Source organism: Cladophialophora psammophila (genome assembly GCF_000585535.1).
Source record: "Cladophialophora psammophila CBS 110553 chromosome Unknown aczJe-supercont1.7, whole genome shotgun sequence".
NCBI lineage: Eukaryota > Fungi > Ascomycota > Eurotiomycetes > Chaetothyriales > Herpotrichiellaceae > Cladophialophora > Cladophialophora psammophila.
This window is the reverse complement of record NW_006912928.1, coordinates 1,480,945-1,494,433: the sequence shown is the minus strand read 5'-3', so window position 1 is coordinate 1,494,433 and position 13,489 is coordinate 1,480,945. Positions and strand designations below refer to the sequence as shown.

Below are 13,489 nucleotides of genomic sequence, written 5' to 3'. Positions count from 1 at the left end.
GTATTTTATCCTACGTTAAGAGGGAGACTCTACGGCGTTGTTGCATGATCGTGGCCTTGGTCAGTGTTGTTCTAGTTCTTCCCCACTCTCGAAGTTATATACGCCATAAGTGGTTTTCAATCTCTGCAATTAACTATAACGTTAATGGCAATTAGCAGTTGGGAGTAGCACGGAAGCGCATAGACTCGAGAAAGGACCTCGAACCCGTCCCGTGGAGAATCTGCCTTGGCTGTGCCTTGGCTGCCAACCCTCCGGTGAGGCTGGTGAGGCTAAGGGCCAGCTACGCCCACCAGGTAGTCCGACCAGCACCTTTCCAAGGCTGTTCTGAAGCGGTGGATTGATCTGACCTGTCATCAGGCGGTCCCGGTTGCTTTGGTAGTGGAGGGTTCTTGGATATTTTATTCTCAAAAACGGATGACCGGGAGTTTTGCATCCCGCGACTGGAATCCAAATTGGCCTGCAAATGCCACCTTCTCGTTGACACGTCGATAAAGTCTGCTTTGGCGGCTTTTACTTGGATCTAGTTTCATGGGTTGAGAAATACAGGGCAACCAATCACAAAGGCAGAAAACTTACTGCGGCAGAAGGGGATTCTTCAATTTCAGAGTCCTTTTTTTCCCGCAGAGCCTTATCGCACAGAAAAACCGCCTCCAAAATCCCTCTTTCTAGGGGCAGATTAGTCGATGCCTAGCTCCCACAGTAGCTCCGCTGTTGAACTGGGGACAGATCCAGAGGCATTCTTCCTAGCGTCCAGTCAGCATGTACCTCGTAAGGAACACCTCCCGGACGGAAGGGGCTTGCTGGCCTTGAGATAAATAATTGGAAGACTTGTTTCTTGAGACTTAAGTTTGTAACCTACTACTCGACTCACCCAACCGTGGATGAGGTCACGCTCTCTGGCTCTCTGGCTGAGAGGAAACATTTGATCAGCCTCACCGATCACAAACGGAGAGTATCCATCCCCAGCGCACGGAGTTAAGTTTCTAATCCAGCATAGAGGTCGGCGTCCGGATGCAGTGGCAACCTGATTGACAGAGGAGGCGTGGCTTTCTGGGTGCCTTTGGAACATGGATTGGGTCGGCTTGATGGGCGTTCTAACGATCCAGTCGCTGTTGGCGACCCGTCATGCTGCCTGCCGTGGGGGGCAAGGACGAAACCAGCCGCACGGGAGCACCTTTAAAGGGAGAGCCGCATTGTATTCCACCACCCAATCCTGTGGAGAATATGGTGCTGGCCAGAAGGGACGCCTTGTGGATTTTTGATCTTTTCCCATGAGGCTCTGCGCCGAAAATCGCCCTCCACCTTTCCTCGGGCACTTTTTGTTCAGTTCCGTGGACCTCAGCGGGCAGAACCAATCAGGAACTATGCTTCACTACTTCGCACCCTGCATACAGGCCCTGCCTAACTTTCGGGGCGCCTGGTGGTCGTGTAGTGGCGTGACCAGGTGTCAGTTTCCTCAACCCTTGGTCCGACTTTGTGCTACGTTACCAGACCATTCACCGGGGCAAAGATCAGGACTCTGTTGTTCACAAGAAACCCTAAAAATACACTAATATTTGCGCTACCCAGTATCTATCCAATCAGCCAATCCAGACAATGACTCCACTGCAGTGAGTCGCGGGGAATTTCCCACTCTATGTGCGTTCTGTAGCTAAAGAATCGGGTTCCAGATGGCTGACACTGTTGAACAATCTCATGGCGCCAAAGTCTGCCTTTTCTACCTGTTGTACACAGAATTGAGAGTGGATCTATCTTGTTGATTGTGTTCCGTGCCCCTGGCTTTTCAGAGAGACTCTGCCTATCTATATACTATTTGTACTGTGGCAACAAGCGATTCGCTGAATAGATCTGGACCTGCCCAGATCTGTCCAGACCTCGTTGTCGATCAACGGTGGCACCGAGGCTATTATAGAGAGGCCTCGGTTGAAGCTTTGGTGGATTGGTTGGTTTGCTACAGTGGCGTTCTGCTGTCAACACTACCCGATTGCCACGGGTTAATCTTGTGGACGACCATCGACAACAGATCCGACATGCCGCAGTGCATCCAGTCAGACTCACTGTACCTGGGAGGCTTTGCTTCGATGGTGAAGTATCAACCTTTCGAAATGGACTCGGCGGGATCAGAAACTCGCTGCTACAGTCTCTGCAGCTGTTATTCGCTTTGGTGACTGCTTTGGCTCAGATTATTGATGTTACTTGAATAAGGGGGATCAACTTACTGTTTGTTGAGATGCCGTTCGTACAGATCTTCCCTGTGAAACTCCCTGCTGCAATGCTCGTGCGGACAACGGAATCCAGGAGGTACATGGTTGAGTTGGTGGCGTCTTGATGACATCCGATGTGAGTTTTTATAGAACACGTCCACGGACGGATAGACATACCTCAGAGCCTCTGCTCTCATGAATACCTTGCCACAAAACTCACAGTTATGGACAGGAAGCCCTCGTTTACCTCTTTTCTGCCGCACTTTCTTGACTGGCGCTGATTCTAGAATCGGACTTGGAGGTGGCTCAACAGATGGAGGTGTAGGGCTAGGGGCAGGAGACACGTTCGGGGCCGGTAGGGGTGGTGGCGCGGGAGGAGGTGGCGGGGGGGTCTGAGGTCTGATAGGCACAAATTCCGGCAGCTGTACTTCATCTGGACTAGGATGGTATTTGCGATTGTGCTTCAGTAACCCCGTTCTACTGGCGAAGCCTCGGGCGAAGAACTCGCAGGTCGGGTCGGCACATCGAAGCTTCTTGAAATGGCCCAGTTCGTGGTTGTTACGGGCCTGGATCGTGTGAAAGCCATCTGAGTGGAAAGGGCATTCATGGAAGCGACAGGTAAACTCGGATTCTCCATACTCTTTTCTGAACGTGGCGAGTGTTTCCTGGTCAATCCTCGGCGGCACGCCGTCAAGCTTGCAAGTCAGAAGGAAGAGGACCACCTCTTGGTAGCGGTGGCTGATCTGGCTGAAAAGCGTAGGGTCGTGCTCCAGCTCGTAGGCGTGATGCTCTGGACAAGGATCAGTTTTCGGAAGAGGACCTATCTGGAGCGAACACACTTTCTGCGACTTTATGCGCGTGCCTCTCTTGGACCAAATGTGCGCGAAATGTTTGCACGTCGGTTCCCATCTGTCGGACATGGTCGAGGTCGCCGAGCACAGCGAGCTCCTTGCATATCTCATTCGCGGTCGTAGTGTCATCTAATTTGAGACTCTGGGCTGCATGACCTGGCTTGCCTTTCCAATATCGTTCCTGAAGCGTGCGTAAAGCTGAGACCATGATGCCGCTTGAGTCCAAATTGATCAGATCTCGGGCACATTGGAGTATGTGTTGGAACCAATACTCGTTCGCATAGTTGTGCAAGCCATGGAAGCCTTTGGCAACTCTTACTTTCGCAAGATCCTCGAATGGACCGGGCGCGAGAAAGTAGATGGCCGTATTCAGGTACGTGATACACGAGAAAGCAATATTGTAATGCGCCTGGGACTCTTGCAGTAACGGCCCACTAACCTTGTCGAGGATAAATCTGTCATTATTTGGGTTAGTCGCGCAATCATCCTAGCCCTTGAGGGTCTCACTCTTTGGCTGAGTAATGTACAAAGTCAACCGTCTTGTTTGGGCCCTCTTCGATGAGCGGTTTGCAGAGATTCATCACGGCGGGAGAAAGCTTCGTTTCATCGTCTAGCACCATATTGTCGGCGTGGAAGACGATCCCGTCCTGCACCTCGCGCATCTTCATGAGCCGACAGGAGCAGGCGAGCCACTCTAGGATGCGGATGACCTTTACATACTCTTTGTGATCCATTTCTTTGGTGACACGTTGCAGGAACCGACCATACCTAAATTGACTCAGCGCACTGTGCACGCAACATGGAGCTACTCACGCCTCCTCGATGCCTTTGGGCAGTTCCTCGGCCGTTTTCCTGAGCTCTGCCAGACTGTAGCACCTGTAGAGCTCCTCAAGGATCAGGCGGACCCAGAGAAACATACCTGTCTGCATGTGAGCAAATGAGTAGGCCAGGGACTGGTAGCACAAACCGTCGGCTTTCAATGTGACCAGATCCAGGATATCTTTCATGTCCCTTTCTTTTCCCTCGAACCTCGCGCTCAGCTCTTGAAGCGCTTCGCTCAAAAAGTTCTGTATATCTTCTTCGACCCCAGAGTGTTCATCCCTCAATGATATCAACGGTCTGTTCTTCATTTTGCTAGCAATGGCCGGGACGTCTCGTGAGGAGATGGTAATCTTGCACTTCCCTCCGGTGACTTTGGCAAACGATAAGATCTCGTTCAGCATGGACCTTTGCTGAGGCATGGAATATTCGTCTAAGCCGTCGATGAAGATGAAAGTCTCTTGGATCATGTCCAGGAGATCGGAAATCAACCTTTTGACGTGGGTGACTGACGGCGGCAACGCTTTATTGGCAAAAGTGTCAAATGCGTACGGCACCAGGTCTCGATTCGCCCGTAGTAACTGGGCAGCTAAACCTCGTAGGTTCCCGGACACGATATCCTTACCTTGGGTATAACTGTTGCAAATTATGTATGCAATCGTCCTGGTGGACTCACGCTGAAGCGTGTCGATAATGTAGGAACACAAAATAGTCTTGCCTATCGACTCGAGTTGATATCAAGTGGCGGTGTAGTGGACGGTGTAAACAAACCTGCTCCAGGGATGCCGTTCACCCAGAGGACCCGGTCAGCATGGGCATCGTCCTTCCAGCTGATGAACTTAGGATGTTTAAAGATCCAATCACATGTCCCCGACTGTCTCCTGGCGAGCAATCGGTAAAGTTCGTCATCCTGGTTCCCTTGTTGGACATTCAGCCAGGCCAAGGTGTCGTTGATATAGACCTGGTCGCGTTCCTTTTCATTCTTATCGAGCTCCTCAGCCGCGTGTGCCCTCCACTTCCGGGCTTCCACGATGTCGATGGCTATAGCCTCCTTCATCAGCATGTCTTTGTGCTTGGACAAGTTCGCAAGGATGCCGCCAAAGCGGCCCTCAAATGATTTCCAGGACGAGTCGAAAATAATATGCCATGCTAGAAACCAGTCTCGATCAGCAACTAAAGCGCCTTTAGATGGGTAGTGGAGTTGGTGGAGGTACCTTTCCGCCGAAAGAATTTGTATGCGCGCTGATGAAATTCAAGGATGTCCGAGTACACCAGGGCCATGATGACCATGAAGTTTTCATCGTCAGAGCAGGCGCTTTGTAGCCTGTCAAAATGTGGCATTGACGATGCAATCTGTGAATAACCGTCGAGCAGTTTGTCAAAGATGTTGCTGTAGTTGCTCGCCAACTGTCGACATTGTTAGATGGCCGTTGGACAGAACGCTCGTTCCTTACTTGTACCATGAACTTGATCGGAGCCTACAATGCCCTTAGCGACTTGTTGACACGACGAGACATAAAACCCACCCAGATCCATGGCAGATAAGGCGTTCCATTACAAAGGACTTCAATGACCCTTGAGTACCTTTGCAGGTTGTCCAGCAGCGGTTTGATTCGACTGAGTGCCTGTAAAGACTTGCGTTGGCGCTGAGATTTCTGAATTTCCTCCGCAGCATCCCAGACATCCTTGAGCTCTGTCTTCTGAAACAGGAGACTGTCGGCGGGAGTCACAGAGTCTTTCAACCTATGAAATGCGTGCCTCATGATCGATCCGGGTGACTGGGATGCCGCCATCTTCTTTCAGCCTGATTACTAAAAAAGAGGTGGAGGATCCTAGCGGCGACAACAACGTCGTACCGCACGGGACTATTAAAGGTCGCTTAATCACAAAGGATCATTGACGATTTCTCCAAGTGTGATACACATCGGTCGCTGGGGTCGTTCATGGATAAAGCCTCCCATAATACCAACATGGCCCTGCAAAGACTGATGGCAGACTTCGACGGCCGAATTAGTACCTGAACCCAGACCCGACTCCCCAGACCCAGTGAGTATATACCTCGTACAGCTAATGCAGACCCCTGGAAAATACGAACATGCGACTCACAAGGACTTTTCTGTATGCCATCCGACGGGTAAAGAGCAAACAGGATGGGTTGTGAGTGTACTTGGTAGCCGCCCGAAGAACCCAACCTTGACTTCAAAGTGTGAGGTGTAGAAGTGGTTCAGCAGTAAGCATCACATCTGGACTTTGACTAAAAGTGATCGCAGGTCTATCGGCTTTGCCAGGCACAACACGTGCATCACGGCAGGCAAGCAAAGATCCTTTGTCAAAAACTACACGCCCAACATGCCCAACCTTTTCGATTAGTTTGCCTCAGCCATTCCTACTGCAGCTCCTCCAAGGCAGATTTCACGAGTGAGAGTGACTTATCTTTGGCACCTGGAGGGGCGACCTTTCCCCTAGCGCCTAGGCTAATGGGGCTGCTCGAGTCGTGCTGGTCTTCTCATATGGACCACCGAGGAGAATGCAAAACCCCCTTTTCGGGCGCGGAGGACTTAGGAAGGCGTGCAGCGATTGACTCTGAGTACGATTGGCTCAGTAGGCCGTCCGTTGTCCAGGCTAGTGAGGTGTGGCTAGTCGGCTCAATTGGCATGCCATTGGACCTAGACTCTGCACTCTCACAAGCGACCCGCCTTGGATGGCATTTGCTAACTGCCAAGGCCCGGCCTCAGCCTCAGTGGGCTGATGAGGTCTGTTGTTGGATCTTGACTCAGCCTGCTTGTACTTAAGTGGAATTGGCTCTTGATTCTCTACCTGGGAACTGGCAGTTGATTGCCCTCTATATATTTGGTTAAATAGGTGGTAGCCTTGTTGGTAGCCTTGGTAGCAGCCGTGCGGTAACGAATGGGCGCCAACATACGAGGTAGAAGTTGCCGGTTTCAGACGCTAGTCCTTGTTTCCTTCAACAAGGCTCAACGCAGTCAAAACCTGCTGCATCATCCCTCCAGTGAGAAGGAACAGAGTGGCACGACAAGAGTGCTCAAGTAGGAAGTAATGCATGAACCTGGAGCAGATCAACGCGGCCACACATGCCCAAGCTTGGGCTGCCAGTCAATTGCACCATCTCGCGATCAGGCTGGTAGCTTCATGGAACCTGACACCTTCCTAGACTGGTCCAATGAACAAGTGTATATCCACGGCCACAACAAACGCCAGAGACTCGACACAGGGTATAAGTCCCCCGTGACCTTAACAAGCTATGATACGGGGAGCTTTCAATCTGACTTTGGGGCACCTGTTTCGGGAGATGAATGGAGCAATGACTTTTCTATCCTTAACGCCCAGTCTGGAGAATATCAGGTTGGCTGCTATAAGACCGACCAGGTCAACTGTGGCAGACCCTTTCCAGGTGAATTGCTGTACTGTTATGGAATGGTAAGCGTCGAAGATGCATACGCAAACTTTAACCGCCTACCAGCTCATGCCATCTAGCTACCGAAAATCCCGATACTCTCCCATCGGACCGGCCTATCTACAGTAACGTCTTCGTCACTAGACCTGCACTTCGAACCACCCAACTCACTGCTCCTCACACCGGCAGGAAGAGAATTTGGCTGTCTCGAAGAGCGGACCGCAAAGATTCTGGCGACTCTGGCAGGCGAATCCCGCGTCGCGTTCCAGATATATGGTTATGTCACCAAAAGACGAGCCAACACCAAAGATGCCAAGGGTAAAAGTGGCCAGAACGACCTTCAATACCTCTTGAATGCGATAATCTACGGGCCGAGGGAGTTAGGCCAGGGGATTGGCGACTTTTTGGTGAAGTGCAAGATGTTTCTCCAAGATCCCCTAGGTTGTGATCGAGACGTCCCTTACCTCAACCCGCACTTGTTATCGCGTACCGAGGAGGTGGTCATGATTTCGTCGCTGAAAGTCGGAACTGGCAAATCTTCAGAGGCCCAAGAAGTGGTGGCTGTAGACGCTCCAAAAGATCTCTTCAGCCGAATCTGTGACGATGGATATCTTCAACTCACTGACCCACCGCTTCTGGTTCATACCAGGCTGTATAGGTAAGTTTCGGCGAGGGTATTGTTGCATGACACCCGAGATACTGACACGCGAAGACATCAAAAGAAGGCCTTGACATTCATGAAACAGAGAGAGCAAGCCTGGTCGTTCAAAGATTCCCTAGACAGTTTGTGGGTAAAGGAAGTTGATGAAACGGGAGAGCTGATGTTCGTCACGCACCGGTATCATACCCAGCCAGTCTAACCCTGGCAGATACACCAACTTGGTCACCGAACAGTCCCAACGGAATGAGCCTTTAGAATCTAGAGGGGGCCTTTTGGCCGATCAGATGGGACTCGGGAAAACATTGACTATGATCGCGCTGATTGCCCTGAACCCGGCTCGGCTCGCCTCGTCGCTCGTATTCACGGCCCAAGGGACAATCCGTCGCATCAAGTCGACGTTGATCGTTGTGCCATTTTCTCGTGAGTGGCTTCTTCTTTCTCCGTCAGCAGCGTGCAATAAAAGCTCACATTGACAGTGTTGGATACATGGGACACTCAGCTACGACGGTAATACCTTCGAGCGCCTGGCAAATGTCACTCACTGATCTCCCTAGGCATCTCAAACCGCGCTCTTTGTCCTGGCTCAGGTTTCACGGCTCCCAGAAGCACAAACTGCTGTCATTGGGCAGCTATGATATCGTCATCACCACTTATGAGACGCTCATGGGCCAGCTGAAGAAGCACAACGACCCTAAGTGGACTGATGGTACACTGTTCTCCTTCGCCTGGCATCGCATTGTGCTTGACGAAGGTAGGCCTGCGGCGCCAAATCTTACGAGTCCTGCTGACACTGTGCCACAGCCCACATCATCCGCAATCGGTCTACTGCCATTGCACAAGCCTGCTGCGCTGTTCGAGCGAGTCGACGCTGGGCAATGACTGGGACACCGATTCAGAACAAGGCGACCGATCTGGGAAGTCTTCTCGAGTTTCTCCATTTGGAGCCTTTTAGAGACCCAAAGATCTTTGAAGCGATGGTGGTCAAGCCCTGGTTAAAGTCAGCCGACAAGGACACATCCCGACTCGAGAAACTGATCAGATATCTGTGTCTCTGTCGCACAAAAGCGATCATCGACCTCCCTCCTCGAAAAGACGTGATCCAGCATGTCGATCTCTCGCCAGAGGAGGCAGAGCACTACGAATCGGCCAAGAACCGTACCGTCCAGAAGCTCGACGAAGCTCTCTCCGTCAATCCCATCGCGCCAGGCATGTATCTCAACGCGCTGGAATGGTTGAACGATCTCCGTCTCATCTGCAATCATGGGTTGATGCATTCCAGGACGCAGAAGACTCCCACAATCGTGTCTTCGGCTGGACCGTGGACCAAGACGACGGCGAAGAAGGCTTTCGCGATCTTAGTCGACGCCGGCTCGGCCATTTGTAAACTGTGCCAGGCCAACTTGGCAGCCGGGACCATCGAGGCCGACGGCTTCGAGCATTGTAAGCCATCTCTTTCCAAATGCTTGACCGTCATCTGCGGCATGTGTATTCAAAGCCATGCAAATGGTGAGCAAGTCCCCGGGTGCGGCTGCAATCCGGCGTGTCTTAAGGCTGAAGTGTCCTGGGCACGGGAAATTTCGAACAGGCTACCCGAGTCTGGGCTCCCGTCAATAGAGGAAAAGAAGGTTTCGACCAAGTTGAAAACCCTTCTGAAGGACCTTCAGCAGCATGAAAAGACCGAGAAAAGGTATAGTTGACTCTGCCCAATGTGATCCAGCACATTTCATTGAAACGTGCATTGCAGTGTGGTGTTCTCGTTCTGGACGTATACACTCGACCTCATCGAGTCGTTACTGCTCCAATGTACGACAATCCGATGTGCTAGAATCGACGGCAACTATTCGGGATCTAGGCGTGAGCAGGAAATCCAGCGGTTTCAGACAGACAATCTGGTACGGGTCATCTTGGTCTCTATCACTTGTGGTGGAACTGGGTACGTTGTGCACACGCTTTTACTCAAAAGCGGATGTGTTCCACCCTACACAACTGGACCGAAATGATGTGCTGACAATCATCCTTTCTAGCCTCGATCTTACGGCAGCCTCGCGGGCATATCTGCTTGAGCCTCAGTGGAACCCAATGATCGAGGAGCAAGCCCTCTCTCGCATCCATCGCCTGGGCCAGACCAAAGAAGTGAAAACAATCAGATATCGTGTCCGAAACTCGTTCGAGGAGGTGAGATTAGTACGCCTCCGCCCTCTTTTACAGAGACACTGATTGTCGGCCAGAAAGTGGCCATGATCCAGGATATGAAGAGAGATATCGCGGCTGGTGCTTTTTCCAGCGATTCGCAAGCGGGCGTGGTGAACAGGTCAAGTCGGCTCCAGGTAAGAGCAGCAACCATTTACAGCCGATATGAGGCTGAGACTTCGTGGTTCCAGGAGTTCCGAGCTGCTTTTTGAAGACTAGACGAATGATCAACATGCAGGCGATTATGGTCACACGAGCCGTGATCGGCCTGTTTACTATCCAGTATCGATATCGAATCGATAAGTGGTCAAACTTTTCTGAGATGGACACTGTAAGACTCTAAGGCCAACGTGTTCCTTTCCGAGGAAGAAGGGGTCAATCAGAAATGAGGCTGACTATGGGCGTTCCCGATACCGCTACTGACTCTGAGGAAATTAAGTGAGAAGGTAAGAGGAGAGTGGTAAACGAGGTTCAAGGTGTACGGCGACCTAAATCAAGGCGAGTGCATTGTTGGCCTAATTAGGCTGAGTTTTAAACATATTAAGTCCTGGCACAACCATATCACCTATTTAAACCCTCGCTGTTACTCTGGATACATTTTCTTGATCAATCAATCAAACCTATCTTTAATCCCAGATTGGTTCAACATCTACTGGCAATCGTAATTGGCAAAGTCACACGAGCTCCATCCAATCCTGGAGCATGAGCAATGCGAAAAAGGCAGTATTGCATGATTTCATCCTCGCCGAGGGACTCACCCTTTCTCGCGTCACTCTTTGGAGTCTCGCGAATTTGTAGTAACACTGGTTTCGTCACAGCGTAAGAGAGCCACTGGTTTGATGAAAGTTGAGAGACGGTCCTAGGATCTGGTGACCTGTACACGCCTTAATTCGAAAAGTGGGTGCAGAAGCCACCGTCCGACCAACTCATCTACTCCATCCGTGTATTGGCGTCGCAGCCAGCTTCGACAGTGCTTGACCGCCTTCCCCATGGCGATTTCCCCAGCTCGTCCCTTCCACTGGTCAATTTGGAATCCAACAACATGATACAGCTGCAGTTCGTGGTCCTAAGAGCTCAGCCTGTTATGGAGGGGAACGGCAAGGATCCGCACAAACCAAATCAATGTCGGCAAATTCCACATCTCGACTTCGTGTTGTCTCCCTCTGGTTCAATATCGTTTGAGTATCATCCTACACGCTGCTTCACATACACGAGAGGCCTATATAGGCAATACCCTTCTTGCACTCAACTCAACCGCAATTACTGTTCTTGTTACCTAATCTCATTATTCTTTATTTATGTGAGTATTCTTCTCGCACTCGAATGAACAACTCCCTCTCAGAAGCATCTTAAAGCTGGATATCAATCGAGCCATCTAGGGTACAAATCGCAACGCATAGTGATCCCGTTACCAAAGCCGACATTCGCCGCTTCTTGGACATCGAGCGTGGCCCCCTGGCCCCTACAAAGGGACTCTATGGGATGGTCCATTCAGTTGAGCGTTCAGCGATGATACAAGAGCACATTGTAAATTGGTCAATCAATGCATTGTTGATGATCTAAGTCGCACTGTCGGCTGTCTTCGTGGCCCTGGACGCAGCAGGAGATGAACACCATACCCCAGTTGCCGTGCTTAGAGCAGTCAATGGCCTGATCACCGCTGTTCTTTCCATCACCAAAGGTCAGGGGTTGCCAGCAGGTTTCTACCAGCATGCCAGCGGGCTGAGAAAGGTGATTATGGAGATTGAGAGACTGGAGAGAACAATCGAGTCTGGGGGTTACCGTGACTCGGGAAGACTGTGAACATCTATTTCCGATGTATGACCGAGTCCAGAAAGAACACGACGCGAATTTTCCCGATATATTCAGGATTTATACACCCCTCTCAACACCGCCACAGCCAGGATCCTTATTATAGGAAGAAGAGGGAAAATGGATGACATTTGCACAAGCTAAGGGCTTCACGGGAATACCATCTATTTTGAGAAGCTGCTGTGGTACCCATGCTTCGTTTTGTTCTGTCGCCATGACTGGAACTGGTCAGTGCGGCAGCGTTAGCAGGCTTGAGAAGGGAGAAGCACAGCATGGCTTCTGCCATCTACCGATATCGGCGGTTGAGACTACGTTCAGCCAGTCGCTCTATTTGACCGCAAGGTGGAATATGCGGAGGCGGTTAGATGATTGCTTGATAGCAAAGATGTTGACTTCTCTGTGGATTCTCTGTTCATCGACGCTCTCAGCTACCGCCAGGCTTCGCGATCAAACGAGTCGACTTGGATATCTTATGAAAACTAGGCCCCGATTCCCAATGTACAAATTCTGCAAACACCAGTCGGTTACCTCCCTGGAAAATGTTACAACTTCACCAGAATCACTAGCATCAACAGACGGCCGGAAATCTCAGTCTGTTTCACCTCTTTTTCACCAATGTCCCCACGATATGAGGAATCGTGCTGTAGGGGTCGCAGAGTTCCACGTCGACCTTGTCCCAACCACCATCCCTCTCTGCTGCTCTGTGCAGGCTCGACAGCGTGTCCCTCGTCAACTCACAGCCGCCCATCAAGGAACTCCAACCAATCCACATGTACAATTTCTGCAACGAGCGGCCAACTGCAGTTCCGCCTTTCGTGCTGTCCCCCGAATTGATCACGTGCTCACACACGACCATCCTGCCACCTGGTTTGAGGATGCTGTACAGACCTTCAATCACTTCGTCCAAGTCATGGACCCCGCAGAGCACGCGGATGCAGACGATCTCGTCAAACGGAGCGTTCTCCCCTCTGCCCTCGTTATCGCTGGCCTTGATGACCCCGGCCCTCGCCAGTGCTGGCACTAGCGAGTCGAGCTTCGCTTCGCAGCTCAAGACGTGGTACTTATTGCCCAGACCAGCGTGATCCGCACGCTTTTTCAAAGCCGCGTGCATGCTCACGCCGGGCTCTGCCCCGTATATTGCTTCGATTCCCTGCGGATTAGAAAAGCGGAACAATTGGTGTCCAGCACCAGGACCAACATCCAGGATGACACCCTTGCTCTGCGCGAGGATGGGTCCGAGAGGCGTCGGGGTATCTTTGGCACATATCACGCCGCCTATAGCCCAAACTGTCGCAAAGGCCTTCTCCTTGTAGCGAGCAAAATGACCAAAAAGCAGCCTGGGATGGAAAATGGCGGTCTGGACGTGGCCTTTTTTGAAACAATAACTTCAGTCAGTGCATCAACCACAACAGCTGTTATGACGGAGTGGCCCTTCATCTTTAGAAGACGTACAGATGACGCTTGTGAGAATGAATGTGCCTGGCAGTGCGTAAGATACCAGGCGTTGAATTGGGTTGGAAGACGACATTTTCTCCAG

General features: G+C 51.2%; 4 protein-coding genes across 4 annotated transcripts; 2 read left to right on the top strand and 2 right to left on the bottom strand.

Annotated features, from left to right (window-relative positions):
* Window positions 1–2,215: 2,215 nt before the first annotated feature.
* A1O5_05565 (uncharacterized protein) lies at window positions 2,216–5,667 on the bottom strand (the record flags this gene model as incomplete). The annotated part of the gene is made up of 8 exons (XM_007746164.1): window positions 2,216–2,994; window positions 3,044–3,510; window positions 3,563–3,823; window positions 3,869–3,974; window positions 4,023–4,592; window positions 4,646–5,023; window positions 5,089–5,281; window positions 5,401–5,667. 8 exons carry the CDS (start codon window positions 5,665–5,667, stop codon window positions 2,216–2,218), a joined length of 3,021 nt encoding a protein of 1,006 aa, XP_007744354.1.
* A 1,357-nt stretch (window positions 5,668–7,024) lies between these two features.
* Window positions 7,025–10,167, top strand: A1O5_05564 (uncharacterized protein; the record flags this gene model as incomplete). Its single annotated transcript, XM_007746163.1, has 9 exons — window positions 7,025–7,312; window positions 7,370–7,947; window positions 8,002–8,112; window positions 8,159–8,370; window positions 8,427–8,457; window positions 8,505–8,701; window positions 8,752–9,637; window positions 9,695–9,883; window positions 9,975–10,167. 9 exons carry the CDS (start codon window positions 7,025–7,027, stop codon window positions 10,165–10,167), a joined length of 2,685 nt encoding a protein of 894 aa, XP_007744353.1.
* A 1,536-nt stretch (window positions 10,168–11,703) lies between these two features.
* On the top strand, window positions 11,704–11,913 carry A1O5_05563 (uncharacterized protein; the record flags this gene model as incomplete). Its single annotated transcript, XM_007746162.1, has 1 exon — window positions 11,704–11,913. A coding segment is annotated over one exon (210 nt), but the record flags the coding sequence as incomplete, so codon positions are not given.
* A 637-nt stretch (window positions 11,914–12,550) lies between these two features.
* Window positions 12,551–13,480, bottom strand: A1O5_05562 (uncharacterized protein; the record flags this gene model as incomplete). The annotated part of the gene is made up of 2 exons (XM_007746161.1): window positions 12,551–13,320; window positions 13,405–13,480. 2 exons carry the CDS (start codon window positions 13,478–13,480, stop codon window positions 12,551–12,553), a joined length of 846 nt encoding a protein of 281 aa, XP_007744351.1.
* Window positions 13,481–13,489: the final 9 nt, after the last annotated feature.